Source organism: Saccopteryx leptura, chromosome 6 (assembly GCF_036850995.1).
Source record: "Saccopteryx leptura isolate mSacLep1 chromosome 6, mSacLep1_pri_phased_curated, whole genome shotgun sequence".
NCBI classification, from domain to species: Eukaryota; Metazoa; Chordata; class Mammalia; order Chiroptera; family Emballonuridae; genus Saccopteryx; species Saccopteryx leptura.
In genome coordinates this window covers 132,562,786-132,590,147 of record NC_089508.1, presented here as the reverse complement: position 1 = coordinate 132,590,147, position 27,362 = coordinate 132,562,786, and the positions used below count along the sequence as shown (strand labels likewise).

The 27,362-nt window shown below is 43.1% G+C and overlaps 2 protein-coding genes across 3 annotated transcripts in view; one reads left to right on the top strand and one right to left on the bottom strand.

Moving 5' to 3' along the window:
- Nucleotides 1-3,090: 3,090 nt before the first annotated feature.
- IL4 (interleukin 4) lies at nt 3,091-11,716 on the top strand. The gene is made up of 4 exons (XM_066343676.1): nt 3,091-3,252; nt 3,508-3,564; nt 8,657-8,785; nt 11,624-11,716. The coding sequence occupies exons 1-4, from the start codon at nt 3,091-3,093 to the stop codon at nt 11,714-11,716; spliced, it is 441 nt and encodes a 146-aa protein (XP_066199773.1).
- Nucleotides 11,717-21,704: 9,988 nt separating this feature from the next.
- KIF3A (kinesin family member 3A) overlaps nt 21,705-27,362 on the bottom strand; it is a 53,758-nt gene continuing 48,100 nt past the window's right edge. For both annotated transcript variants that reach the window (XM_066344451.1, XM_066344450.1), the window contains 4 exons: nt 26,005-26,058; nt 25,590-25,658; nt 24,112-24,236; nt 21,705-21,797 (listed from right to left, as the gene is read on the bottom strand). In XM_066344451.1, coding sequence (XP_066200548.1) covers nt 21,749-21,797; nt 24,112-24,236; nt 25,590-25,658; nt 26,005-26,058 — 297 coding nt within the window. In that variant the 3' untranslated portion in view covers nt 21,705-21,748. The remainder of the gene's footprint in view (nt 21,798-24,111; nt 24,237-25,589; nt 25,659-26,004; nt 26,059-27,362) is intronic.

Genomic DNA, 27,362 nt, shown 5'->3' with positions numbered 1-27,362 from the left:
GGGTCTTTATCCAACGGAAACAGAAACACTAAGTTGAAAAGACACATGCAGCCCCATGTTCGCCACTGCATTATTTACACTGGCCAAGACATAAAAACAACCTGTGTGCCATCGATCAATAAGTGGATAAAGAAAATGTGATACACACATAGATATATTATTTGGCCATAAAAGGAAGGAAATCCAGCCATTTGTGACAACATGGGTGGACACTGAGGGTATTATGCTGAGTGAAATAAGTCAGAGAAAGACAATACCATATGGTCTCACTCATATGTGGAATCTAAAAACTAGCAAACAAATAGACAAACCAAACTCAGAAAAAAATCAGATCTGTGTGTACCAGAGGTGGGGAGTGGAAGGAGGGGGCCTTGGATGACAGGGGTTAACAGGTACAACTTTTCAGTGACAAGATAAAGTTCTGGGGATGTCATGTACAGCATGGCCTCTGATAACACTGCTGTAGAGTATATTTGAAAGTTGCTAAAAAAAGTAGATCCTAGGAAAAACACAGTTTTTTCTTTTCCTTTTTTTGTTGTATATTTCTAAGATGACGGATGTTAACTAAACTTATGATAATTATGTAAGTCAAATTATTGTTATATATGCATATTAAAATTATACAGTGCTGTATATAATTATATCTCAATAAAATTGGAGAAAAAAATACCTTTTCTAAAAAAAAGAATTAGCTTACACAAAGAAGTCTGACCTTTGTCCCCACTCCTGGAAGATAACCTCTAAACCTCTGAAATAAAAAAAATTGGCTGGGTGGGGTGAGGGGTATAAAGAGGGACAAATATATGGTGATGGAAAATGATTTGACTTTGGGCGATGGGTACACAATGCAATCAACAGTTCAAATGCTATAGAGATGTTTACCTGAAACCTCTGTACTCATTGATCAATATCAATATTAAATTTCATTTCCTAAAAAAAAAAAAAAAAAAAGAATTTGGCTGGTTTTTGTCATTAGTTCCTGGGAGGTAGCCCCCTAAATCCTTGGGATTTTCCAAGTATTAGGACTCTTTTCTATTCATGGTAAGCCCTGATAGTTTATGATAATGAGGCAATTTAAGGTAGGGGCCAACCATGCTATTAAACTATTGTGATATCAGCCTGACCTCTAGAGACAGGGCCAAGGATAAGGTCAACTGAGTGGCCAGCAAGTCAATCAATCATGCCTACAGAATGACATCCCAGTAAAAGTCTGGACACTGAAGCTCAAGTAAGAGGACCTGCTTAGAAGTACTGCATGCTGTCACATATCAAGGTACTGGGGAGGTGACATGTTCTGACCCCACAGGGAGAAGACAGTGAAGCTTCAACTTTGGAACCCTTTTAGCATTATATACTGATTATATCTGATTGGTATCCTTTCTATTATTATTATTATTAATTGAGAGGATGGGAGGCAGAGAGACAAACTCCCACATGTGCCCCAACCAGGACCCACCTGACAAGCCCTCTATGGGTTGATGCTCTGCCCATCTGGGCCATTGCTCCATTGCTCAGCAACCAAGCTATTTTTAGCACCTGAGATAAAGGCCACTGAGCCGTCATCAGCCCCTGGGGTCAACTTGCTCAAACCAATCAAGCCATGGCTGCAGGAGAAAAAGAGAAAGAGAGAGAAAGAGAAAGGGGAGGGGTGGAGAAGCAGATGGTGGCTTCTCCTGTGTGCCCTGACCAGGAATCAAATTGGGACATCCACACACTGGGCTGACCAGCCAGGCCAGGGCCCTGATTGGTATCCTTTTGCCATAATAAAAATGCATAGCATGTTCCTGAGCATTGTAAGTCATTCTAGCAATGGGTAGTGTGAGATCTGTAGTCAGTTGGCCTTAAGTGACAGTGGACTGAACCCCGGATTTGCAGTGGTGTGTAGAGTGAGGGCAGTCTTGTGGAAGCTGTGCCTTAACTTGTGAAGCATGACCCAGCTACATGGAGTGGGTGTCAGAAGTTATTTCCTTGAGCCTGGCAAACGTGTTGCACAGTCCCAATGAGAGGAAGCATCCTAAATATGGTCGAAAGGCCTTCTTGATGCAATTATCCAGGTCTTTGCCTTCAAAGAGCATAAGACATTGTAATAAGATCCAAAACACAGTTAACAACCTTAGCAGTAATCTTTCTGTGTGATCTTTCATAGGAAAGTAAGTAGGAAGAGGGAGGTTGGAAACCAAGATAAGGACAGTAGAGAAGAAAGAGAAGGAAAGCTCAGGGGGGACAGAGCACAGTGTGCTGGAGCGTTGCCAGCGGGCAGCGTGGGGGGGGAGGGCTGGACCAGCACAGCAGAGGCGATAGAGCCCTGACAGACGTTGGATTTGTAAATCAGTCAGGTTGTGGCTTTTCTTTTCTCTTTTTCTTTTTAGCTAAAGATGTATTTAAGTATCATGTAAAGAGGGGTGGACATAACATGCCTCGTGCCTCCTTCTTGTTAAAGACCTATGCATCTGCTGTGACCCAAGAGAAGCGCACCTGGGGTTACTTGTCCTTTACCTGGAAGAGCGGCACGCCTGAGCGCTAGAACAGAAGAGAATCTGTGCTCATTACTTTCCTTCTACCCAGATAAAGAACCCCAGATCAGCTTTTCCACAAAAGAAAAGTTTCCAAAATGCCACCCATACTTGGAAAAAGCCAGGTTGAAATACCATTCAAGTCAAACTTTCTTGATATTACTCTATCTTTCCCCAGGAGGATTGCACTAAAACAAATTCGGACACCTGTGGCCTCTTCCTTCAAAGCAAAAAGCCAGCAACAACCCCAAGCTGATAAGATTAATCTAAAGAGCAAATTATGGTGTAATTTCCTATGCTGATACTTTGTAGTTTATTTTAAAAAAGGTTTCATTTTCCTATTGGTCTGATTTCACAGGAACATTTTACCTGTTTCTGTGAGGCTTATTTTTCTCCTGGAAGAGAAGCACTGATTGGCCCCAACTTTGTGTAATGAAAATTTCCAATGTAAACTCATTTTCCCTTGGTTTCAGCAATTCTAAATCTATATATAGAGATATCATTGTCAGAATTGCATTGTTAACTTCTCCTGATAAACTAATTGCCTCAAGTTGTCATTGCAAACAGAGATCTATTAATGGGTCTCACATCCCAACTGATTCCAGCCCTGGTCTGCCTACTAGCATGCACCAGCTGCTTCATCCACGGATGCAGGCGCGCCAGCAACAATGTCCAAAGGTGCAGGCTCAACACCTTGAAAGAGAATATCAAAATGCTGACAGGCCTCAGAGAGAACATGGTGAGTACACTATCTGGCACCATCTCTCCAGATGTGTGATGATGCTGTGGACATTTCCTAGACTATGAGAAGAACACAGCAGCTTCTAGAAAAGTTGGTAGTTGGTGGATGGTGCTGGGGCACATCTTCCCTAGCACTTTATTTTTAAGGGATTGTGGTAAGTTTTCTCAGTGTGGGAGAGTGGGAGATGCTTGGCGAGGATTTCTCTGTTCAGTTGGAGGTAACTCCCTCTCTTGCTTTCTTGCTCCTGCCCAGGCCAGGGATCCACAGTGCATGGAGCTGACCGTGGCAGACGTCTTGAAGGGCCCGCAGGTAAGAGCTCTCTGGGGTGGTCTGCTTGGCAGACAGATGGGTGACTTGGGACAGGAAAGCCGTCCACAAGTGTTTGAACAAGAAACTTTTTTATTTTTAACAGAAAGTGAATAGGCTCGAATTAAATTAACTATTTATTAAATGTTTTCAAAGAATGAGAGTTCTGATCTTTACTCTCAAAACATGTTTTAATGTTTCTGGTTACACTTACTTTAGGAGAAGTATAATAGAAAGCGTGGCTTTTATAATTCCGAATCCTGGCCAAGAGAAGCTCTCTAGGATTTGCCCAGCACTGGCCGAGTACTTGGAATATAGCAGGTACTCATAAGTGCTTGTTGAAGGAGAGAATTTTCTGGCCCTTACATTTCCGAAAAACCAAAGACTCTCATCAAAACAGATATTGAGATTACAGGTTAAGGGAGCTTTCATTTTGTCTAAGAGACTTCCTATGGCGACAGAGATGGTATTGCCAGAGCCCTTCCTCTTCCGCACCCTGGTCACCTCACAGCCCACCGGCTCCGGGGCAGCTGCCCGGAGACCCTCGGCTTGCTCTGTCCTGCTAAGTCCCCTCCAGCCTGGTCCGAACCTCCTGCCAGATGAGGTCTAACTCTTCCCTGCTTCTGGTTGCTCGGGCATCTCACCCCTCCACTCCTGTGCGCCTCAGCCCGCCCCTCCATCAGCAGTGGGAGGAGATAGATTTGACAGCTGATAGTGCATTTTCTCTGACAAACACATGACTACAGACATATCAATAGCTTTCTGCACATCAGTTCCTGTTTTCATGGAAACACACAACTGAGAAAGAAAACCCAAAGCTCCAATTTACCAGTGGTCTCCTAACCACTTGCTTTCCAGTGTGCTGGGGGCAGCTGGCAGAGGCCCTGTGGAGTGGGCAGGGCCGAGCCCCAGCTCACAGGCCATCAAACAGGCCCACCCTACTTGGTGATAAAAACTTTATCTGGATACTTCATTTCATCAAAGGTTATTCCAGGAATCTGATATATAATATATAATATTGTAATATAATTTTATATAATACATAAGAATATGTATTACATAATTTTTCCTTCAGAATCTCATTATGTATCAGACCCTATAATTAGATTGGAAGGACTTGGAGATTTGCAGATATATGTATATAGATTTTATATATATCTATAAAATAGCCAAAAGTCCACGGCGTTGTGCCCTGGACTGTCCAGCAGGTGGCTACACAGCTGAGAGGGCTCTCCCAAAGCCAAGGGTAGGGCCCCCAACAAGTGTGGAGGGCCTGAAAGTGAGACAGAATACAGTGTTAGCCCTGGTTCTGCTATTAACTAGCAGTGTGGCCTTTGGTGAGTCTCCACACCTCTTTGTGACTCAGTTTCCACATCTGAAGAAATTAAAGTGATTTTGAAAGTTGGTTGGAATCCAACTCTTGAGTTAGTGGGAAGTGTTATTGTAAGATGATACAACTCTTGTTAAAAGATGAAAACTGGTTGTAGAGAAGCAATAATTCTAAAGGGGCGGGGCCAGTGGCTGGAAAGGATAAAACCCTCCACATCTGGCGGCGACCCCATGCTGGGCTCTCCCTAAGGGCCCCAGCCACCCTCATCCCCATGGAGGCGCAGACCTGCCCACTGCCTTCCTCCCCTTCCTGGCCGTCCTGTGCATCCGGTTCTCACATTCCTCTCTCACCATATGGGTAGATAGCTCCTAAAACAAGACCCGCTGCCTTCTCTCACTCTGCGCTACCTCAAATGCCTACCTGGACCAGCTTCTGTTCCTCCTGGATTCACAATCCCCATTTTTCCATTTCTTTTCTTTTCCTCAAAGACTCAGCAATGCTTACTTATCTATAAGGATATTTCAGACAAGGAAAGATTCTTTTCAAAACTCACAAGGTGATATGTAGGAGGGGAAGTCACTTCTTGCTTTTCCTAAAGAGGAATATTGTTCCAAAATCCAGTGTATTCATTTTATTTGCTTTGGGAGTCAAGAATTCCTGTATCTTCAAGTTGGGCAGCCTTCTGCTCTGGGCAGTTACTGGCAGGAATGTGCTGATCGAGATCCTGGGCTTTAGAGGTAATGCCTACCTGGTGTCTATGAAATTAAGGTGAGCTGAGGGAGAGCCATGGGCCGAGCAAGCAGGCTGGCTGGTCTGTGGTGGAGTTCTCAGGTGGACCAGTAGCTGGGGGATAGTTCCTAGCAAACAGAACTAAAGTTCATAATTTTGCAGAAAGCACTATGTCAACCTTTAAATTTTTTTAGTGAAAAGTAAAGACTTTTTTCATAAACAGCAATAGCTGACTATATCTGGATAGAAGTGCAGGTAATGGGTTTGACAGAAACAAGACTGAATTTTTATGGCCCTGAATGAAGCTAATCTAGAACCTAGTTAGAACTCAGGAAGTCACTGCCACAGAAGAAATCTTCCAGAGGCGTTCCGCCATTCTGACATTCCCACAAGGGACGGCTTCCTTCTGGCCTGGACCTGGGCCTCCCCTTGGCGTCTCTCTCCTGAGCAGCTCTGTGTGCCTGAGCTGTGTGGGCACAGCCAGGTCGCAGCCACTGGACAAGCCCCTGGAAGCCTTCAGCATGGGGTGTCTCCTGCTGCTGCAGCACCCACAGAACAAAGATGCTAAGCCCCTTAGCTAAAATGGCCTTTATTTAGGACTAAGTTTTAAAAAAAGTTTTTCTACTTGATTCAAACTTTTTTCAATTCTTATTTTATCTTAATAACCTTTAAGAAGTCCTTTGTCAAATATCTTCAGAGGGTAGTTTAATTTCTAGGCTCCAACCCAGAGTTTCTTAAAAGTCTCATTCTGTTTTGATGGGAAAATAAGCAAAGGGCCCGGCCCTCTTGAGCCCCTGGAGCCGCCCTGCTTTCCCCATAGCCACGCAGGGTATGCCTTCCCTCTGCCTCGCGCCTCTGCTCCCCACAAAGCCTCCGGCAACATGATGATTTTGGGGAGATTTCTTGGCTCCCAGAGCCCAGAGATACTGGTTCTGCTCTTAAATTCGCAACTAGAATCAGGACCGGGAGGAGGGGGGGCTCTCACCAGTTCATTAAGTGTGTGCCCTTCCAAAGGGCCTGCCCATGGGCCATCACACCCCACAGGGAGAGGGGAGCTTTTGTAGTTTGGGATTCTGATGCTTCTAGAATTTAACCTAAAGAAATGAGATGAACACAAAGATTTGCACAAATGATTCACTGCCTCATTATTCACAAAAGCAAAAAACGGCAACAACAAACAGGAGATTGATCAATTATGGTGCAAATGTGCCCTGAGTTCCTACAGAGCTCTCAATCCCATATTCCAATACTTCTGAACAATTTAAGAAAATGCTTGTGCTGCCCTGACCAGTTAGCTTAGTTGGTTAGAGCATTGTCTGGATACGCAGAGGTTGCTGGTTTGATCCCTGGTCAGGGCACATAGAAGAACAGATCAATATTTCTCTCTCTTTCTCCCTTCCTCTCTCCCTAAAATAATTCAATAAATTTTTAAAAATAAGAAAAAAAATCTTAAAAAAGAAAATGCTACGTGTTAAGTACAAAAAGTTTACAAAACAGTGCCAAGAGTTGGTCCCTATTTTGGAAAAAGTATTTTAAAAAACCCAGGAAGATATTTACCAAAATATTAACAGTAGTTATCTCTGGCTGGTAGGTAATGAGTGAATTCATTTTTGATGAATATATACTATTTTTATACTATAGTACACTTATATTACCTTGATAATCAGGGAAAAAATGTAACAGAACTTTCAAAGCTGCTTGGACAGCGCTTCTCATAAAGAAAGTCCCTGGAGATGGTGTAAGTGCACAGTTGTGACTCAGTGGGTCGAGATCAGGGCCTGAGATTCTGCATCTCTAACTGCCACTCCATGGACCACTCTTTGAGTGGCAAGGGACTGGACCACGTCCCAACAGAGGCCAATGATAGCTTTATCTGAGGTGGATCAGACTCAGGCTGAGACCACTCTCCAGACTCTGTGACCTTGTTTCTAGGAAAAATGAGAGAATACACCAGGCCTGAGGCACAATCCCTCTCCCAGATTTCCAACAAGAGCTGTTTCCCTGCTTGTAAGTTCTCTCTTCTAAGGCCCAACCAACCCCAGGAAGAGGCAAGGGGCCAGGCCCACAGCAGAGCTGCCAGCATTCCAGGGAGGTTCTGATCATGCAGATTCAAGGTCAAGGACCCCTGACAGGAGCCTTGTCTAAGGCCTAACTCAATGGCACCCTCTCTCAGAAGCTTCCATGATCTCCTGAGGCCAGACTCCTGGGCACCTTACCTGGACCCTGGCACTCACCCAGCTGTGGAGGGAATGCCTCTCATCTCACCTGGACCCTACATTTCTACATGGAGATGGCTCAACGGGAGGGCAGCTTGAAGCAGCACTCTCCTGGCCAAAGGGTGGAAACTCTGTGTATGCAGTTATTCAACAAGTATGCAGAACCTCCAGGGACCTAGACTTTTCTTTTTTTTTAGATTTTATTTATTCATTTTGAGAGAGAGAGAGAAGGGGGAGGTGCAAGAAGCATCAACTCCCATATGTACCTTGACCAGGCAAGCCCAGGGTTTCAAACCAGAGACCTCAGCATTCCAGGTCAACACTGTATCCACTGTGCCACCACAGGTCAGGCTGAGACCTGGATTTTAAAACCTTATAGGAATGTGAGCACACAGAATCTGACTCTGAGCTCACATGGGCACCTTCCACAGAGAGAACAGATTGTGTCATGTTCAGGAAATGGACCTGGGCATTAGCCAGATGGTTCTCCACTCAAACCCTCACACTGTCATTTCTTTATAGTAGTTGAGTGACCTTATTCAGATACCCTTTCAGTAAAACCCTCTAAAAGAAAAGAAATTGAGAACTTAGAGAAAAAAGCTGCTGCATTTGCAGATAATTGGGAGAGGTTGTTTATAGGGGTTTACGGCTGTTGGGGCAGCCCATTGTTCACATTGTGGAAACCCCTGAATATCCAATCCACAGCTGAGCTAACCTACCTTCACCACTTGTCTTCCTGGAAAAAAGAAACCGGAAAAATGTCTCTCCCATGTTTGAAACATGGAGCTAGTAGACAACGATCTGGTATTTTTCTTTCTAGAACACAGCTGAGAAGGACACCTTCTGCAGGGCCATGAAGGTGATTCGGCAGGTCTATAGTAACCATAGGTGCTGGAGCAGTAACACCCTGTACAAACTCGACAGGAACCTCAACGTCATGGCTAACAAGGTAAGCGGCATAGTGCTGACAGCGTGGCTCCTGGCGTAGGGCACCCTCACGTCTGGATGTTCGTCCTTCTGAGGGGTGGCACCGTGTTAATCAACCCACTCACCACGGCTCTGAGTGCCAGGTGCTGTTCTAGGCACTAGGGATACAGTGCTCAAGAGCAGAAGGCAGGGTCCCTGCTTTCACAGAATGTTCTAGTGGGGGAGACAGAGAAGCAAACTAACATGTCATATGATGTTCCCAGTAAAAAGTGCTATGAAGAAAAATATAGAAATAAAAAACATAGGGGTGATGAGGAAGAGGGCTGATTCAGCAGCTGGGAACATCATTGGAGAAGATATATAAATGAGGTGAAGGAGCAGGCCTCAGAACTGCAGAACAAATGCTCCTGGCAGAGGGGACAGCTGTGCAAAGGCCCTCTGGTAGAAATGAGCTTTGTGTGTACAAAGATCAGCAGGAAGACCAGTGTGGCTGGGCCAGTGAGCAGGGGGATTTGAGCAGAAATGTGGTGGGAAATGGCCGAAGGGCTCTGAGCAGGGCCGAGATGCGGTCTGTCCTTGTGCTATAAAGTGACCGCTTCCCGTGTGGCAAGTAGCCTGAGTGAGGACAGAGCAGAAGACGGCCTGCGAGAGGTGACTGCAGCCTCCCAGGCTGCCAGTGTCGGTGTTGGCGCTGGTGGTTTTGAAAGGTGGGAGCAGCAGGGCTGGTCAGATCTGGAACACAGCTGAAAGTACACTGATAGGTCCACTGTGAGGGGTGTGAGAGAATGTTAAAGGTGACCTGAGGTTCCTGGCCCATCCCCTGGGGGGATGGTTGGTGTTTAGATATGGAAGACAAGAAAGGGGTGGGGGGGGCAAGCCTGGCTAGAGGCTGAGCAGATTAGGAGTTTAATTTTCTAATAGTAAGTTTGAGGTACTTATTGGACAGCCAAGTGGAGATGTTGAGAAGATTGTTGCAAAAGTCTGAAGGTCAGGGGAGAGGTCAGAACTTGTGATATAAAATGAAGAGTCCTTAGAAAGATGTCATTTAAAGTCACAAACCTGAATGACATAGAGAAAGGAGATCCAAGTTCCGAGCCTGGAGGCAGGAACAGGAGAGCTCCTGCTGGAAGGAGGCTGAGGAGCTGGAAGTGGCAGGAAACTGAGGAGGGTGTGGAGCCCCAGGAGGCATGTGAGGAAACTATTAAGAATGAGGGAGTGACAAAGTATGTCAACTGTACTGAAGGTTATGTAAGATGAAGATAGATATGACCATTGGATGTGGCATGACATTGGGCATCGGTGATGCTGATATAAATGAAGATGTCGGAATGAAAGGCTGACTGAAGCCTGACCTGTGGTGGCACAGTGGATGAAATGTCAGCCTGGAACGCTGAGGTTGCTGGTTCGAAATCCTGGGCTTGCCTGGTCAGGACACAGACAAGAAGCAACTATAAGTTGCTCCCCCCCCCCTCTTTCTCTCTCTAAAATTAATAAAATCTTTAAAAAAAAGAAAAGGCTGCCTGATGTGGGTTCCAGAGAGAAGGGGTTGGGGAGGAGGGAAAAGGGAGGGGCAATGAGCAAAGAAAACTCTTTTGAGGTGTCCTGCTATGCAACTGCAGAGAAATGGGCCAGCAGCTGAAGGCCAGGCATGACGTGAGGGCAGCTCTTTGAAGGCAGGGCATCCACTCAGTGTGTTACTGCACCAGTGGGAAGAGTCCCGTGGAGAGGGCTGACTGTGTGGGAGAGATGGGGAGCCAGGCACGGATGCTAGCTACCGCCAAGAAGATGAACTGGGGACATCCTCCCCTCCCTGGGCTCCCTCTTTACCTCTAAGGTAACAGAATAAGAAGCTGACATTACACTCATTCTCTACATTGTTTTTAATTGATTTTAGAGAGGAGGGAGAGAGAGAGAAATATCAATCTGTTTCTGTATGTGCCCTGACCTGGGATTGAACCAGCAGCTTAAAAATTTTTTTTTAAAAAGAGAGAACTGGGCAGAGGACTGGCTAGAAGGAAACTTATTTTTTCTTGATTTTTAGAGAAACAGAGAGAGAGAAGCATTCATCTGTTGTTCCACTTAGTTGTGCATTCACTGGCTGCTTCCCACCCGACCGGGGATCACACCCACCACCGTGGTGTTTCGGGATGATGTTCTGACTGACTGAGCTAACCAGCCAGGGCTGAAACAGCAACTTTTGTGTTAACAGGATGATGCTCTAACCCACCGACCTATCCAGCCAGGGCTACAGTCATTCTCTTTTAATTGTCTTTATCATCTTATAAAATCAACACTATTGTTCCCATTTCACAAAAGAGGAAACTGAAGCATTTTATAAATGAAGTGGTCTCTCCTGAGCAAGGCAATTGTTAAATTGGTACAGCGGAGATCCACACGGAAGCAGTGGCCTGGTGGCAGGTACCTGGAATCCTTCCGCCTTCCGCTCTGCCAAGATGTCATGCTGCTATTTAACGGGCAGGACTGAACCCCTCACAGCAGTCCAGGCAGCTCCACAGAAGGCTCAGGACAGCAGTGGACAGGTCTCAACTTCCACCTTCACGTGACGCCCCTGAGCAGCACCCAGCTGTGTGTGACACACCTTTCCAGACACTGAGGTGCCCTCAAAGGTGGACACTTAGTGATAGTACAGTAACAATTTCTAGGAGAGGAAGCAGTATGCCCTGAAAACAGGCAAACCCTGCGTAGTGGCAGAGCCAGAGTCCCCATCAGGTTGGACTGGAGGCCCTGATCTGATCACTGCTCAGGTGGGCAGAGCCACTGTAGACTTGACTCCAGCAGACAGGCCTGACAACAAGACCCAAACATTAGCATGCAAGCTAATGCAATGTTTCTTTTGTAGAACTGTTCTGTGAACGAAGCCGAGCATAGCACATTCAAAGAATTCTTGGACAAGTTGACAACAATCATGCAAGAGAAATACTCCAAGAGTTGAAGCTGAATATTTTAATTTATGAGTTTTTTAATAGGCTTATTTTAAAAATATTTATATATTTATGACTCATCACAAAATAAAGTATATATAGAACCTGACAGCATGATTTCACTTTACTAGCATTGGTGCTTTACTTGACAACTTTGGGGGAAACCGATTTAATATACTGAGAAATGAGTATGGAAGTCAAGAAGACAAGACTGCATTCCTCCCTCTAGTTGGGGACAAAAAGCACAAGATGATTAAAGACTGTAAGTCCACATAAGATGTAGATGACAAGAGCAAGCTTGCAGAGGGGACCCATGCATCCTACTGGATAGAAAGGTGCCAACTGGGTGACTAGAACATTCTTCTCCCATTGGCGCAAGAGTTGTCATATTAAGAATACAGGGAAGAAAGTAATTCTGGCATATGACATGGCTCTGCAGTAAACAATGTTTAAAGTCTTAATGTAAATTCCCTTGAATCTCAAGTCAGAACCAGCAGAAAAAGCACAGAGGAGTTATGATCACAGCACAGACTGTGACTATCAGCCCAATACTTCAAAAGGTACAGCTGAGAACGACTGAGAGGGAAGAGCAGAAGGAAAGAGAGAGGGGACCTAACATCTAGCTCACTCAGCCATGGGGTCAGCTAGCAATACTAAAGTTGATGGAATAAGCACAAGAGATCTAAGTATTTATTCAAAATTGTAAAGGTGATAGATCTTTTTTTTAAATTAAATTGAGAGGCAGAGAGATAGACTCCCACATGCGCCCCAACCGGGATCCACCTGGCAAACCCTATATTGGGCGATGCTTTGCCCATTTGGGGCTGCTGCTCTGTTGCTTGGCACGAAGCTATTTTAGTGCCTGAGGTGAGGCCATAGAACCATCCTAAGTGCCTGGGACCAACTCGCTTAAACCATTCGAGCTACGGCTGCAGGAGAGGAAAAGAGAGAGAGAAGCAAAATGGGGAGGAGTGGAGAAGCAGATGGGTGCTTCCCCTGTGTGCCCTGACTGGGAACTGAACCCAGGACATCCACATGCTGGGCTGATGCTCTACTGCTGAGCCAACTAGCCAGGGCCAATAGAAGATCTAAAAATAATTTATTATAAAACATTTAAAAGGATAAATCAATGAGTTAAATCCTCAATTTCCAATAGGGAAATTGACACACAATATTTCAAGCTGATGAATTAAAAAAATAGTTGACAAGAGTCACGAGTTGGTGGTGGCGGCTTGGAAATGGGGACATGGGGATTGACTGTACTACTCTTTTATACATGTTTGAAAGTTATTATAATAAAAGGTGAAAACCCAATAGCTAATGAATCAACAGATCTTTAGTCACCACAAAAACGAAAACTAAAAACAAAGGAAGGTGGCTTGCTGGGAATAGGACTTGGAATGAGAGTGGGTGAAGCAAGGCAGGAGGCTGGTAGCTTTCCATTTTCAATCAGTGTGTGCCCACGCACACAAATAATGAATGCTTTTAAAAATTAAAAGAAAAAAACTGGCCCTGGTCAGCTGGCTCAGCGGTAGAGCGTCAGCCTGGCGTGTGGAAGTCCCAGGTTCAATTCCCAGCCAGGGCACACAGGAGAAGTAACCATTTGCTTCTCCAGCCCTCCCCCCTTCTCAATCTTTCTTCCCCCTCTCCCTCTGCAGCAGCCATGGCTTGAATGGTTTGAGCAAGTTAGCCCCGGGCACTGAGGATGGCTCCATGGCCTGGCCCTCAGGTGCTGAAATAGCTTGGTTGCCAAGCAACAGAGCAGCAGCCCCAGATGGGCAGAGCATTGCCCTATATGGGGCTTGCCAGGTGGATCCCAGTCATGACACATGCAGGAGCCTGTCTCTCTGCCTCCCTGACTCTCAATAAAAAACAAACAAACAAACTAAAAAGATAGAAGATCACAAATGTTGGCAAAGATGTGGAAAAACTGGAATTCTCAGACATTGTGACTGGAAAACTGTGTGACAGCTCCTGAGAAGGCTAAAGGGAGTTCCTGCAGGGGCAGCAGTTCCACTGCTGAGTGTCTATCCAGAGAACTGAACAAACTGAACACATGTGTCCTCACAAACACGCCTGCACAGATGGCCATGGCAGCATGATAGCAAAAAAGCAGAAACAACCCAACTGTCAATCAACTGATGAATGGATAGTCAAATGTGGTTTATTTATATCATGAAATATTATTCAGTGATCAAAAAAAAAAAAGAAATACTGATACATGTTACAATATGGGTGAACCTTGGAAATGTTATGCCAAGTGGAAACCAGACACAAAAGGCCAAATATAGTATGATCCTATTCATACGAAATGTCTGGAAGAGGCAAATCCATAGAGGCAAAAAGTAGACTGACTATTCATTGCTAGGGGATGGGGGGATGCCGAAGGAGGGAGTGACTGCTAATGGACACAGGGTTTCCTTTGGGAATGATGAAATGCTCTGGTGTTCAATAGTGGCAACAGCTGTACAACTCTGTGACTACTATACTAAAAACCACTGAAGTGTATGTACACTTTAAAAGGATGAATTTTATAGTATCAGTGATATCTCAATAAAGCTGTCACTTAAAAAGATTAAAGGGGAAAAAAACGAGTGTCAAGTCATTGAAACATGCCTTTTGAAGCATGTTCTGTGCAAGAATACGAATCTAGTAACCGTGAATGAGCACTCTTCATCTTTGCTTACACATGTGACAAAACTTAATACTATTACTAAAATTATACCAAAACATGTAACTTCTTTTTAACCCTTTCAAAATAAGGGAACAAATCAAAAGCTTAGAGTCTCACCCTGACCACAGCCAGTTTCAGCCTGCCCACATAAAATACCAGCATGCCAAGGGCAACAGGTAACTAAGAGTCATGGAGCCTTCTAAGGCCACACCGAAAATTTTTAGTTTCCTTTCTTCTTTGATTGAGACTCATATGTATTCAATGGCTAATGTGAGCTGTTGTCTGCCACAGGATATGAGCTGTGGGTAACAGTTGGCATATGAAGCCAGGAAGGTAAAGGAAAGGCTGTAGGGAAGAAATATTCAGAACAGGCCATAGAGGAGACATGCCGGCTCCAGGAAGATCTGTCATAAGATGAGCTTCAATGGTTAAGATGCAACTATTTACTTCCAGACAGGTGGAAACACATAACAAGCTCTTGAGTTTACCAAGGGAGTGAGACAACATGAATCGAGGTCACACATAGAACAAGTGAAGAAATTTCAGGATTAAGTGAACTTGAGATGCTTCTCATTTAAATGCATTCATTTAGGAAACGCAGCCAGAGTCTGTGCCTGCTTCATGGGATGTGCCTCTTGCCACCTGTGCACGGAATGGGTGACAGTGACAGTGAAGGCCAACCCCCTCTCTCTCTGTTATCAGCTACCTCTTTTACCTAAGAATCTATTTTATCTCTAATTGGCATTAGTAGGTAATAAATGCTTACTGAATAAATGAATGAAAGAAAAAAGTTTCAATTTCACTTATATGTGGAATCTAAAGAACAAAATAAATGAGCAACAAAAATGCAAGACTCACAGACACAGAGAACAGACTGACGGTCGCTGGATAGAAGGGGGTTGGGGCAATGGGCAAAACAAGGTGAAGAGAATGAGCAGCACAGATTGGTAGTGCTGGGCAGGTGCTGGCATGGACACACCAATCAGTAGCAGCAGCAAGGGAATATAGTCAATAATATTGTAACATCCATCTATGATGCCGGGTGGGTTCTGGAAACACGAGGGGGGCACTTTATAAAGTTAATGACTGTCTAACCACCACGCTGTTCACCTGAAACTAATACAAAATAATATTGAATGTAAACAGTAATTTAAAACTAAGTAAATAAAGTCTGACCCATGTAAGTGTAAAAAAGGAAAATCATTTCACTCAAATCTATGACTGTCTCTTACTGAAATGTCTTTGGGCCCCAGAAATGCTAGCCTCTGACAAAAACGCAGCAAGGGCTCTCTTGCTGCTGCTACTGATTGGTGTGTCCACGCCAGCACCTGCCCTGCTTTTCTCCCACCTCCCTCCACATGCCATGACCGTTGGCCTGTCGGGATGGCCCAATCACCCGAGAGGGGGGAGTTTGGGGACGGAGGGCAGCGCATAGCTGTCTCCTGGAGCAAGGCCTGGCCAGGCCTCCCAGCGCACCCGCTTAGCAGCGGAGTCCTGCCAGCTTCCTGAGGGCGAGGCAGCACTTACTCTAATCTCGAGGCTGATTGCCTGCTTCACTTTGTCACCCCGTTAGAGTCCCCATTCCTAGGCAGGAACCTCCAGTTCCTGTCATGCCTAGTGTTTCCTGAATGGGTCTCTGCCCCAAGCACTCAGACACTCTCTCTCCGGCTCTCTGAAGTGTTTGTCTGCTAATCCACCCTTCCTGTCCACTTCTTCCTAGTTCAACTTCCAGTGTCTAATCGGTCTGTTCCTTTCTTGCTTCCAACAGCCAGTGGTTAACCAAACAGAAGTATGTGCTGACGCTCTGTGTGCGGATTGCACTCTTGGGAGCCTGCGAGGCAACACCAGTACAGAGAAGTAAAGACAGACGTTTTGTCAGTCGAAGTACTGGCCATGAGTGCAAGAGAGCCAGCTAGGGAGGGGGAGGCTGGCTCCTCTGGCTGCCAACCAGTTCAGCCTCCAGGACACAGTGTGACACCATCTGCTCCCCCAGCACCCACCTAATCCTTCAGTCTTTCCAGTAGTCATTTCTTTAAAACACAAACAATATGAGTGACCCACTTAAAATTCTCTGTGGCTTCCCACTGCTCACAGAAAACTCACAGAGGGATTGTGGCCTCTCTTTTCTTATCAGGCTCCATGGTCCCCACCACTGCACGTGGCATCTAGAGTCAGGGTACTCCCTTCTTCCTGGAATGCCTTCCCCATGTGCTGGACTGTTTTAACACTTCCAGGGAGAGCACCCCCGAGAAGCCATCTCTGAGCCTTGGTCGGTAGGTGCTGGGCACCATGTTAGCTGCTAGAGAAGCTGCCATGCCTTCACTACGGCCCTCAACACACTATGCTGTCATTCTCCGCTGATGTGGCTGCCGCTCCTCATGAGGGAGGCTGTGAGCTTGGCTCAGTGCAGGGCTGGCTCACAGTAAATCTATCCACAAGACACCTACCTGATGACTGAATGGCACAACTCACGATGAAGTAGAAATCAAGGTCAGCATAGTATTTCTGTAATAACTGGGGTACTTTTAGGTTGGGTTAGGCAATATCCTCTTGCTAAAGATTGGTATCAACCCTGAGACAAAATGTATTCAGTTGAAAAGTCCCATTTAAATTCCTTTGTACAACTGGAGAAATATAGCCTTTGACTAAAAACTAAAATTTCCCCAGCCATCAAAAAAGGGATGGGGGAGGGCAGCAGGTGTGGAAGGATGTCTGATCTATCATATTCTTTAGTCAGAGCCATAAACGTGCTCGGGTAAGACAAAGTGATGTTCTGATAACGTTGATAAAAGTAACTTGAAGATTGGGTCACAGGAAGCCCAAGATAAATGCTGAGAGGAAACAGGCTCTTTTTGAAGTAGCCTCTTCATAATCATTTTCCCACACATTTGTTAACTTCCGAAGGACGACTGAATATCTGATTTGCTTTGCAAATGAAATGGCTTAAGAATGTGACATTCAGATAATGTTATAACAACTGTTTTGGAAGGCTCTCCAGCTTGCTGTAAGTTGTGGCTTCAGAGCCACATTCACTGTTCCCTAGGCACAGGCTAACCATGCTCCCTTCGGCTAACACTGGGGTTGTTGTTCCTGAGTTAGTTTATACATGGTATTAAAAGAAGTTTCTGGAGTGTGTTCATGAGAAAATGGGATGGACAACATGTTGCCTGATGATAGTATCAGTGCTCCAAAGCTCAACTGAGGAAGGAGGCAGAGGGCGCAGGCAGCCCTGTGTACTGTCTTGCTTACGCCAGGGTAGGCCTTTAATTTTGTCTCCATGTTCGACACACATGCTGGAGTTTTCCACAGCCAGTAGTTGGGAAGAGGAAGGGAATAAGCCCTGAGGTGGCCAGAGGTGTCTCCGCTCCTATGCAAAACACGCTAAGTCCTTTGAAACCTGCCAACAAATCAAAACTTATGGTACCCCTTATGAATTGAAGACCTCCTAGCATGGTGGCTGGGAATTAATAAATACTTGTCAAAAGGACCCATGTTAACCTCAATCCAAGCAATGTTTTAGACATACAATACACTCATTAACATTTTTTGAAAAAGATTATGGTATCTTTACCACTCAGCAGTACCTCCTTTCACCTTTTAGTGAGATACATTCTGCATGCACACTTCAAGTTTGTTCTCAAACATCTAATGAAAAGGATAACAAAACTTGGATAAAAATATTTTTGGTGAAAACAAGTATTATCAATGAGAAGAAGCACATTTAAAAACCTCTCTCCCTGGTTTCTGTTGAAAGACCCACATCAATATGAGTTCCTGATGAAATTAAACAGGTCTCTCTTATTCACATATTCCGAGATACCAAACACAAAAAACCTGCCTATTAATATCAAGATGGCTACAAACACAAATAGTTCAGTAAAGAAGCAGACCACTACTAAAGGCATTAGGTAAACATTTTTATTTCTTCTGTAACCATGCTGCACATATATATACAATATCAATATGTACAACTTAAAACAAATACAATTTATACATAAAATATAATGGAAGTTTGGCTTTTGAAATTAATGTAACAAGCTCATGGTATAATTTGTAATTTTCACCAGTATACAGTATTGTAGTAATACTACTGAAGTTATTAATGATTTAAACTAGTCAAACTACAGAGTAAGTTCAAAGGCACTAGGAAGACCTATGTTTTCTTTTACTATTTTAAACCAAGAATAACTAAAAAGGAAAACAAGTGTATACATTAAGAAATTGGTTAGCCCTGCTTGGCTGGCTAAGTGGTAAAGTGTCAGCCCAGTATGTGGATGTCCCAGGTTTGATTCCTAGTCAGGGCACACAGGAGAAGCGACCATCTGCTTCTCTACCTTTCCCCTTCCTCCTTCTCTCTCTCTCTCTTCTCCTCCCACAGCCATAGCTTGATTGTTTTGAGCAAGTTGGCCCCGGGTGCTGAGGATGGCTCCATGGCCTCACCTCATGCACTGAGATGGCTTGGTTGCCAAGCAACAAAGCAATGGCCCCAGATGGGCAGAACATTACCCGGTAGAGGGCTTGCCAGGTGGATCCCGGTCGGGGCGCATGCGGGAGTCTGTCTCTCTGCCTCCATGCCTCTCACTTCACTAAAAATAAAAATTATAAAAAGTAATTGGGAGGACTGGTGTGTTTAAATGTACATCTTACCCATTCCTTAATTCACAAGCCCGATAGGAAAGAGAGGGACTTTTCTTAAGAGATAAGGGGAAAGACATTTTCAAGAGACCTAAAGAAACAAAACAATAAAACTCCCCAAACCATATTATAATTTAAAATAAAGTGTTACAGATAAAGTGGTACCACCCCCCAATCCCAGTGACCTTAAATTTCTTGCTGCAAACAAAGGTTCCCTTTTACTAGAAAGATGACCCAGCTTATCAAATGGATTACATCTGTGGGACAAACACATAGATGCAGACCGTCCCTGATTAATCTTATCCTCCACGAGAACAGAAACAACAATGGGACTACTGTTATATTTTAATATCCTAATTATCAATATATATAATTACAGGATTTATTAAAGACATACAACAAACAAATAACATTCTACCAAGGTTCCCTTTAATAAATAAATATTACTTTTTTAAATTAAAGAGAGAAGAAAATACCCATTCAAAAACCTATTTCTATGTGACACTCATTTTAAATCTGTCTATTTCATATAATGAACAAGTCTTCTCATCTATACCCTTATATGAAATTAACACTGAAGTTATTACAAAATATTCCATTTGTGCACAAAGACATAGTAAATGTGAAGAAGCCACAGAACTGCCCTGCTGGAGCGAGCTGAGCAGCTGTCCAGTCAGCGTCCTGTGTTTCCACATGGATTATTCAGGCCTGCCTCAAATATCAAATTTTTCTATAAAATTAAAAAATTTTATCTCATAAGACAGCAGTTCTCAACCTGTGGGTCGCGACCCCGCCATTGGCTTTAGGCGACCCCTGTGTTTTGGTTGTTCGACCCCCACCGGGGTCGCGACCCACAGGTTGAGAACCGCTGTCATATTTATTGTCCATAATCAGTTCTAATGTAAATGCTTTTTTAAAAAAACTGCTAAAGCAGCCTGTTTTTTAAATTTCTCAATGCTTTGACTTTTTTTTTAATGCTCTGACTTTTTATAGGTTTCTTTTCGTTACTGCAGTGGAGTAATAGAAAAAAATCTAACATACTGGCTTAAGTTTTCTGAAATCTTTTAGAGCTTAATGTAAAAGTTATTCCTTTCTTATTAACTGGATGGTGAATGGCTAAAAACATGAACTTTTAAAAAGAAGTACTAATCTTTTCTTTCTACTGGCAAAGTTAAGATTTCTTTAGAGTAATTACTAACAGAGTTAAATGTGCATTTATAATTGCCAAGATATTCTGCTCACACAAAGCTCTTACAAGATACAAGCTCACCTCAAGTCTTCACAGTATGTAACTAGTGCCTCACGGAGTCAAGTTATAAACTTCTATTTTACACATAAGAAAATGCTGCCAGTAAAATGCAGTTCTCATTACTGAGAAAATACGCACCATACACAGGACATTCAGTACACGCTCGAATACACTTTAAATCGAAGGCACACATTTACCAGAACCTCACAAGTATACCACCTTCACTCACGCCCACTCTACATACAGCTGTATAATTATACACCAGTATTTAACCAAACTTCTTAAAATAATGTTAAGACTAATTTATTTTAAAGTTCACAGAAGATATATTAAGTGGTGTAGGTGTAGCATAATGTTCAAAAAATAAAAAAATAAAAATTTTGTAAGCAGCCAACAAGGAAAACACAATTCTATCTAGTAAATTAATTTTACTATAAATAAAAATTATTTTTATTTTTAGAAGAAAATGGTCTAACTAGATTTGTCAATGAAAAATTCAGGGAAGAATATTTTCTTTTAATCAACTATGAAGAAAAAACAAAACAAAGTGTTTTAAAGGCAAAGGATTAAAAAATTATTTTCCTTGCTGTGGTTGTATTTTCTAGAAAATGGAGACTTGCTCAACTAGTTTTCACCAGACTTTAGAACTCAAAGGAAAGCATCTATTCATCACACTTCAAAATGAAGTTTTAAAAATATACACATATAGGCAAAGATTAGTGACCAGTATTTAGTTACTTAATTTTCTGCAACTGTGACTCCTTTATAATTAGGTAAATATTCAATGTTTCAAGAGAATATGAAATCAGAACAAAAAAAGTATGTTTGACTTGAACTCAAAATAGCAAAAAAGTTCAAGTGAGGGCCAGCAGAAACATATTATCAATTTACGCTTTTTAAATATGTATATATCTAAAGATTAACTGTCAAGTTATAAGTTTTCTATAGATCACCTAATACTTAAAATGAATAAAATAAAAATCAGAACATATTTAAACAAACCAGGTGGGTGTGAGAATTGAATTATTTCTTAGATATGCAGTTCATACATTCATATACAATAGCACAACACAAGATAATTAGAACTGCTACTGTCTGTGTACAAAACAGGACATACACTTTTTCTATTTTGAATATCCAGTTATATAAATATACAGTAGTTGAGTAAATTCCTAGCAGATTTATGAATACATTTAAACTGCAACTCTCTGTAAGTAAGAGCTGCTCCCCCAACTTCCCTGCATAGTATAAACTGAAGAGTACTAATATGAATATTTGAACAATTACCAGTTGTGCAATTTTAATGTTATATTAACTTAAATATAGACTAAAAGTTATTAGACAAATTACTAGTTCCAGTCTTACTCTATGATTTACAGCTTTCATTATTTGAGATTACACAAATGTCTTCAGTATTTTAATTAAATATTTTGTCCAGGCATGAGGGCATCACTAATTTTTATTGAGACTTTAAGTTCATAACATTTACTGAAGTAAAGAGTCAATTACAGTTTCAGGCTTTGGAGCACGCTTTCTGTTTGGAGAAAAGAAAAAGAAAACATGAAGACTTTCCTAAAAGACTAAAATGCAAACACTTTACATTATGTAGTAGATAAAACAAGGAGGCCATAGAGTCTAGGACTAGGCCAAGGTTTGACATGCATGATCATGAGAGACGGATTCATGTCTGTCTTTTCAGGTCACCTAGAGTAGGTGCCAGAGTGGGGAGGGGCTGAGTGGGGGATCATTTCCAGAGCTGGACTAGACCGCACAGCCAGGCTGGGTGGGCTGCCCGCTGGCGAGACTGACCCCGCTGGTGATCTCCTCCTTTGTAGGCTGATGACGCAGGTTTATTCAGTGACAATCAGAGACATCATCTGAGGCAACACTGCACAGGCCCATATAGGGACTGATGGAAATGCTATTATTACCTTACCCTGTTTGTTGCAAATTTGCTTAGTGCATTGAACTATGCTTTTCTAATGAGGAACATCATACTGAACATTATCACATAATGTAACATCAATACACCATTTATTGTGCAATAAACAGCTTATGGCTGTTTATTGTTTTCATAGTATATAGCATGCTAATTTCATGCACAGAGATCGTGTGTTTGGCTCATAATTTTTTTTTTTTTTGGTTAAACCAAAAAGATATACATTTTTTATTTTTTTATTTATTTTTTTTTTTTTTTGCATTTTTCTGAAGCTGGAAACAGGGAGAGACAGTCAGACAGACTCCCGCATGCGCCCGACCGGGATCCACCCGGCACGCCCACCACGGGGCCACCAGGGGGCAATGCTCTGCCCATCCTGGGCGTCGCCATGTTGCGACCCTCCTGGGCGTCGCCATGTTGCGACCAGAGCCACTCTAGCGCCTGGGGCAGAGGCCACAGAGCCATCCCCAGCGCCCGGGCCATCTTTGCTCCAATGGAGCCTTGGCTGCGGGAGGGGAAGAGAGAGACAGAGAGGAAGGCGCGGCGGAGGGGTGGAGAAGCAAATGGGCGCTTCTCCTGTGTGCCCTGGCTGGGAATCGAACCCGGGTCCTCCGCACGCTAGGCCGACGCTCTACCGCTGAGCCAACCGGCCAGGGCCAAAAAGATATACATTTTTAAATGAGCATTCTGAAAACTATATCCAAATAACTTATTAAACTGTTCATTTTAGGTCCACATAGTTTTTAAAGCAACTAAAAGGGAGAGAGCTCATGTAAATAACTTGATTTCTGGTTTCTCCTTTGAAACAGAAAGATTCAGAGACCATGGCCCTCTATCCCCAACACTAGCCAGGAGCAGGACAGAGCCCCGCCTTGGACAGATCGCTCTCCATCGAGCGCAGGCCCTGCCGCAGCCAGTTTTCCGCCTATACTGAGGCTACTATCTTATACTTATCATCACACTTGCACTGTTAGTTTTCTTACTAACTTCAGAGAAAAGAGGAAAATATCTCTATTAAAAGTGGCAGTGAGAGATCTAGAGAGAGTTGTGTTTCTCTGAACTGCTACACTGCATTCATGAGTATTACATGCACGGCTCCCGCTGGCAGATGAAGTTGTTGACCCCTGGCACCTAAGCACTAGAGCATGTAAAAGTTCTACACTTTTAATATGTTACTGGTTCCTCCTGAGTCAACTATCCCCAGTGTATGAAGGTCAGCTTATGTCTACGAGATCACGCAACACAAAATACTAAACCCATACAACCTCACCCTACATGTAACTCAAAAGTCTAAGTGCTCAAAGCAGGAGAAAAAATTAGCTTATTTTTCCCTCTGATTTCAGGAGCGCTGACGTCTCACAATCAGTCTAACTATACTCACAGTACCGGATGTAAGGCAGGGAGAGAAGGAATAGCCGCGGGCTCCCATCCTGGCATCCCTGGGCTTATGTTATGCTGCCCATAAGACTACCCAACAGTAAGAACCAGCACCCAACGGAGAGGGCAAGACGGACAGAGCTTTCCTTAACTGGTGACTGACGAAATCAAGGTTTTGGGGGTGTTGATGACAGAAAAATGAATCACCTGGATACAATACTTGGGAGTATAACTGGGCAAATTAATTAGCATCTCACTAAAAGAATTAATGTGAGAATCAAGGAAGTAAGACACTAAATGACTTGGAAATAACAAAATACATTAAAAATAAATTCTATTACTCAAGATAGCTAAAAACGTTGGAAGACCTTAATTCTTTAGCAGGATTTTATTTACTCAAATCATAGCTACATAAGAATTTTGATATTTAAATATATCAGCCAAAATATTTACCTTAACTAAATTCCTTTAAATGTATCTACTTAGCTTATCACACTGCCTTGATATGATGGGGTTCAAAGACAGTCCTTACCTTCTCCCTGTCTTTGGCCTTGCTTTCCCCTTGGAAGTCCGCGGCCTCTCCAATTTCATCAAGGACTGCCGTAGGCTCTCCTCAGTATAGGCAAGATACACGTGGGAAATGTCCACTTCAAAGGGCTAAGTAAAGGAAATCAATGCCAGATACTCTTAGAGGAAGAATTTAAACCAGATTTCGGGAACAATTTAAAATACTGAATCAACTCTAGAAAAAAGCCACAACAGACAAGACCAAACAAATGTCTTAAATTTCCTTTAATGCCATGTATCTCAAACATATTCAGCAAGGTTGGCGAATGAGCCTTGACACACTATAAATTCCTTAGCGGTAAAACAAAATCGTTGCTGTTTTCCCTAAAGTTGATGCTACGTCTTGGGGACCCAAGACTAGGACTAGCTTTCTTTCTTTCTTTTTTTCTTCTTTTCCAAATGAGAGGAGGAGAGATAGAGAGACAGACTCCCACTGTGCCCCAACTGGGATCCTCCCAATAACACCCGTCTGGGGCCATGCTTGCAACCAAGCTACTACTAGTGCCTGAGGTGGAGGCTCTACAGAGCCATCCTCAGCACTCAGGGCCAGTGCACTCGAATCAATTGAGCCATGGCTGTAGGAGGAAAAGAAAGAGAGAGAGAGAGAGAGAGAGGTAGAGAGCGAGGGAGGGAGGGAGGGAGGGAGGGAGGGAGGGAGGGAGAGAGAGAAGGTGAAGGGGGATGGGTGGAGAAGCAGAAGGTTGCTTCTCCTGTGTGCCCTGACCTGGAATCAAACCTGGGACTTCCACATGCAGGACCAATGTTCTACCACTATGCCAACTGGCCAGGGCCTTTTTTTTTTTTTTTAAGCAAGAGAGAGAGAAAGAGAGAGAGACAGGAGAGTGATGAGAAGCATCAACTTTTAGTTGCATTAACTCTTAGTTGCATCACTTAGTTGTTCACTGATTGCTTCTCATATGTGCCTTGATTGGAGGGGCTCCAGGCAAGCCAGTGACCTTGGGCTCAATCCAGCAACCTTGGGCTTCAAGCCAGCAACCTTGAGATCATGTTGATGATCCTGTGCTCAAGCCAGTAACCTAGCACTCAAGATGGCGAGCCCACGCTCAAGCCGGTGACTGGGGTTGTGAACCTGGGAACTCAGTGCCCCAGGTCAGTGTTCTATTTACAGTGCTACCACTGGTCAGGTTAGGACTAGCTTTGGAAAGGACATTCTAGTCTCTAACCATATGCCCACCACGACCCAGAAAGGTGGTGAAAATAGTCCAAAAATAATTTCATGCCACTCTCATGGCAGAAATCAGCCTGCCATCACACTGACAGGGAGCAGAACTTTCCTGACAATCACTCCATCTGGGCACCTCTATTTCCAAAAGATCTGCCTACTTTTGGCATAGCTGATTAATAGATCACATGTTGATAACATAATTTAGTAAGCCACATTCCTATAAAGAAACATTGTAAATTTAAAAAACGCAGTCTTACATCTTTCTCTTTTTTATCAGGAATTGGAGTCTGCTTCCTCATGTTATTTCCTGTATAGGCAACACATTTCTCAAAAAAAGAAAAAAAAGGCAGAGGAGAATTATTTTAATTAGCAATTAATACTGTAAATTAGCAAATTACTGTGAGATATACTGATGTTACACTCATAAAACATGATTTGTTTGTTGGAACAGAAGGGTGACCCAGAGGTCATTCAGTCCTATGTAGCCCTGACCATGCCATTTCCACCGAATATTCTATGTATTATAATATAGTTAATTAGAAAACTTCTTCTCCACTGTACTGGCTTCTGATCTGATTCATCTAGAGACCCCCTCTCCCTACTGGAGCCAGTGAAATCCCGAGTCTGCAGGAAGTAGATCACAAGCAGTTCCAGAAAGAAAGAAGTACTCACTAGCTGCCATTCTCCTATGTCTTCATTCCAGTGGACATAGTTTTCAATCATTTCCTTTTAAAAGAGTCAAAGAGAGTCTACTTTTAATATCTAATAACATTTAAAATATTACTAAAAATATTCATGAAACTAAAATCTTAATTTAAGGGGAAAATTTGTCTCAAAACATAATATACTGAATGATACACAAATTTAAAAACATATGCTTTAAAAAAATATGTGCAGATGTACTCAAACTACATAAAAATAAAAAGCAAGAAAATGAAGAACATGGGATTCAGAATGAGGCTTGCCTTGAGTTGGAGGAAGCAAAGGGATTGAACTGGGGAGAGGAGTCATTTGATTGGAAACAGATTACTGTCGTGGTCCTGACTTTTGTTTGGGTGACGAGTTCACTACAAAATAACTAACTAAATCAAGGTAGGCCATTCAAAGACCAATGAAGATAATGTACCAAGAACCAAAAATTAATTCTGTACCCCTGACATCCAAAGGAAAAAATACTAAGGGTTATTTTAACAAATTTCTTATAACTGTATAGAGATTCAAAGTCAATTTAAAAAAAATCAGTATGTTAAAGTTTACTAAAATGTACTGGAAAGATGAACATTTTGAGTAAAGAAAAATAGAAGCTGAGAGTCTTAAATTATATGAGTATTAAGAATTAGCATCCAAGCCCTGGTTGAGTAAGTAGTTCAGTTGGTTAGAGCGTCCTCCTGATACACTAAGGTTGTGGGTTCTATCCCAGGTCAGGGTACATACAAGAATCAACCTATGAATGCATAAATAAGTGGAACAACAAATCAATGTTCTCTCTCTCCCCCCCCCCATATAAAATCAACCAATAAATGTAAATTCAAAAATTTTTTAAAAAAGGATTAGCATCCATCCGAAGATGGACAATGATGATAGTTGTACAACACTGTGAATATACTTAATGTCAGTGAACTGTACCCTTTTTTTTCTTCTATTTCCAAGTTAAAGGAGGGGAGATAGAGACAGACTCCCACATGTGCCCTGACCGGGATACACCCAGCAACCCATCTGGGGCCATGCTCACATTTGAGTTATTGTTAGCACCTGAGGCAAAGGCTCCATGGAGCCATCCTTAGCACCCAGGGCCGATGCACTCGAACCAATTGAGTCATGGCTGCAGGAGAGGGAAAGGGGTGGGGGGCAGAAAAGGTGTAGGAGTAGAGAAGCACATGGTCAGTTGCTTCTTCTGTGCGCCCGTCCAGGAATCAAACCAGGACATCCATACACTGGGCCGACACTCTACCACTGAGCCAACCGGCCAGGGCCAAATTGTACTCTTAAATATACTTAAGGTGGGAAATTTCATGTTATGTAGATTTTTT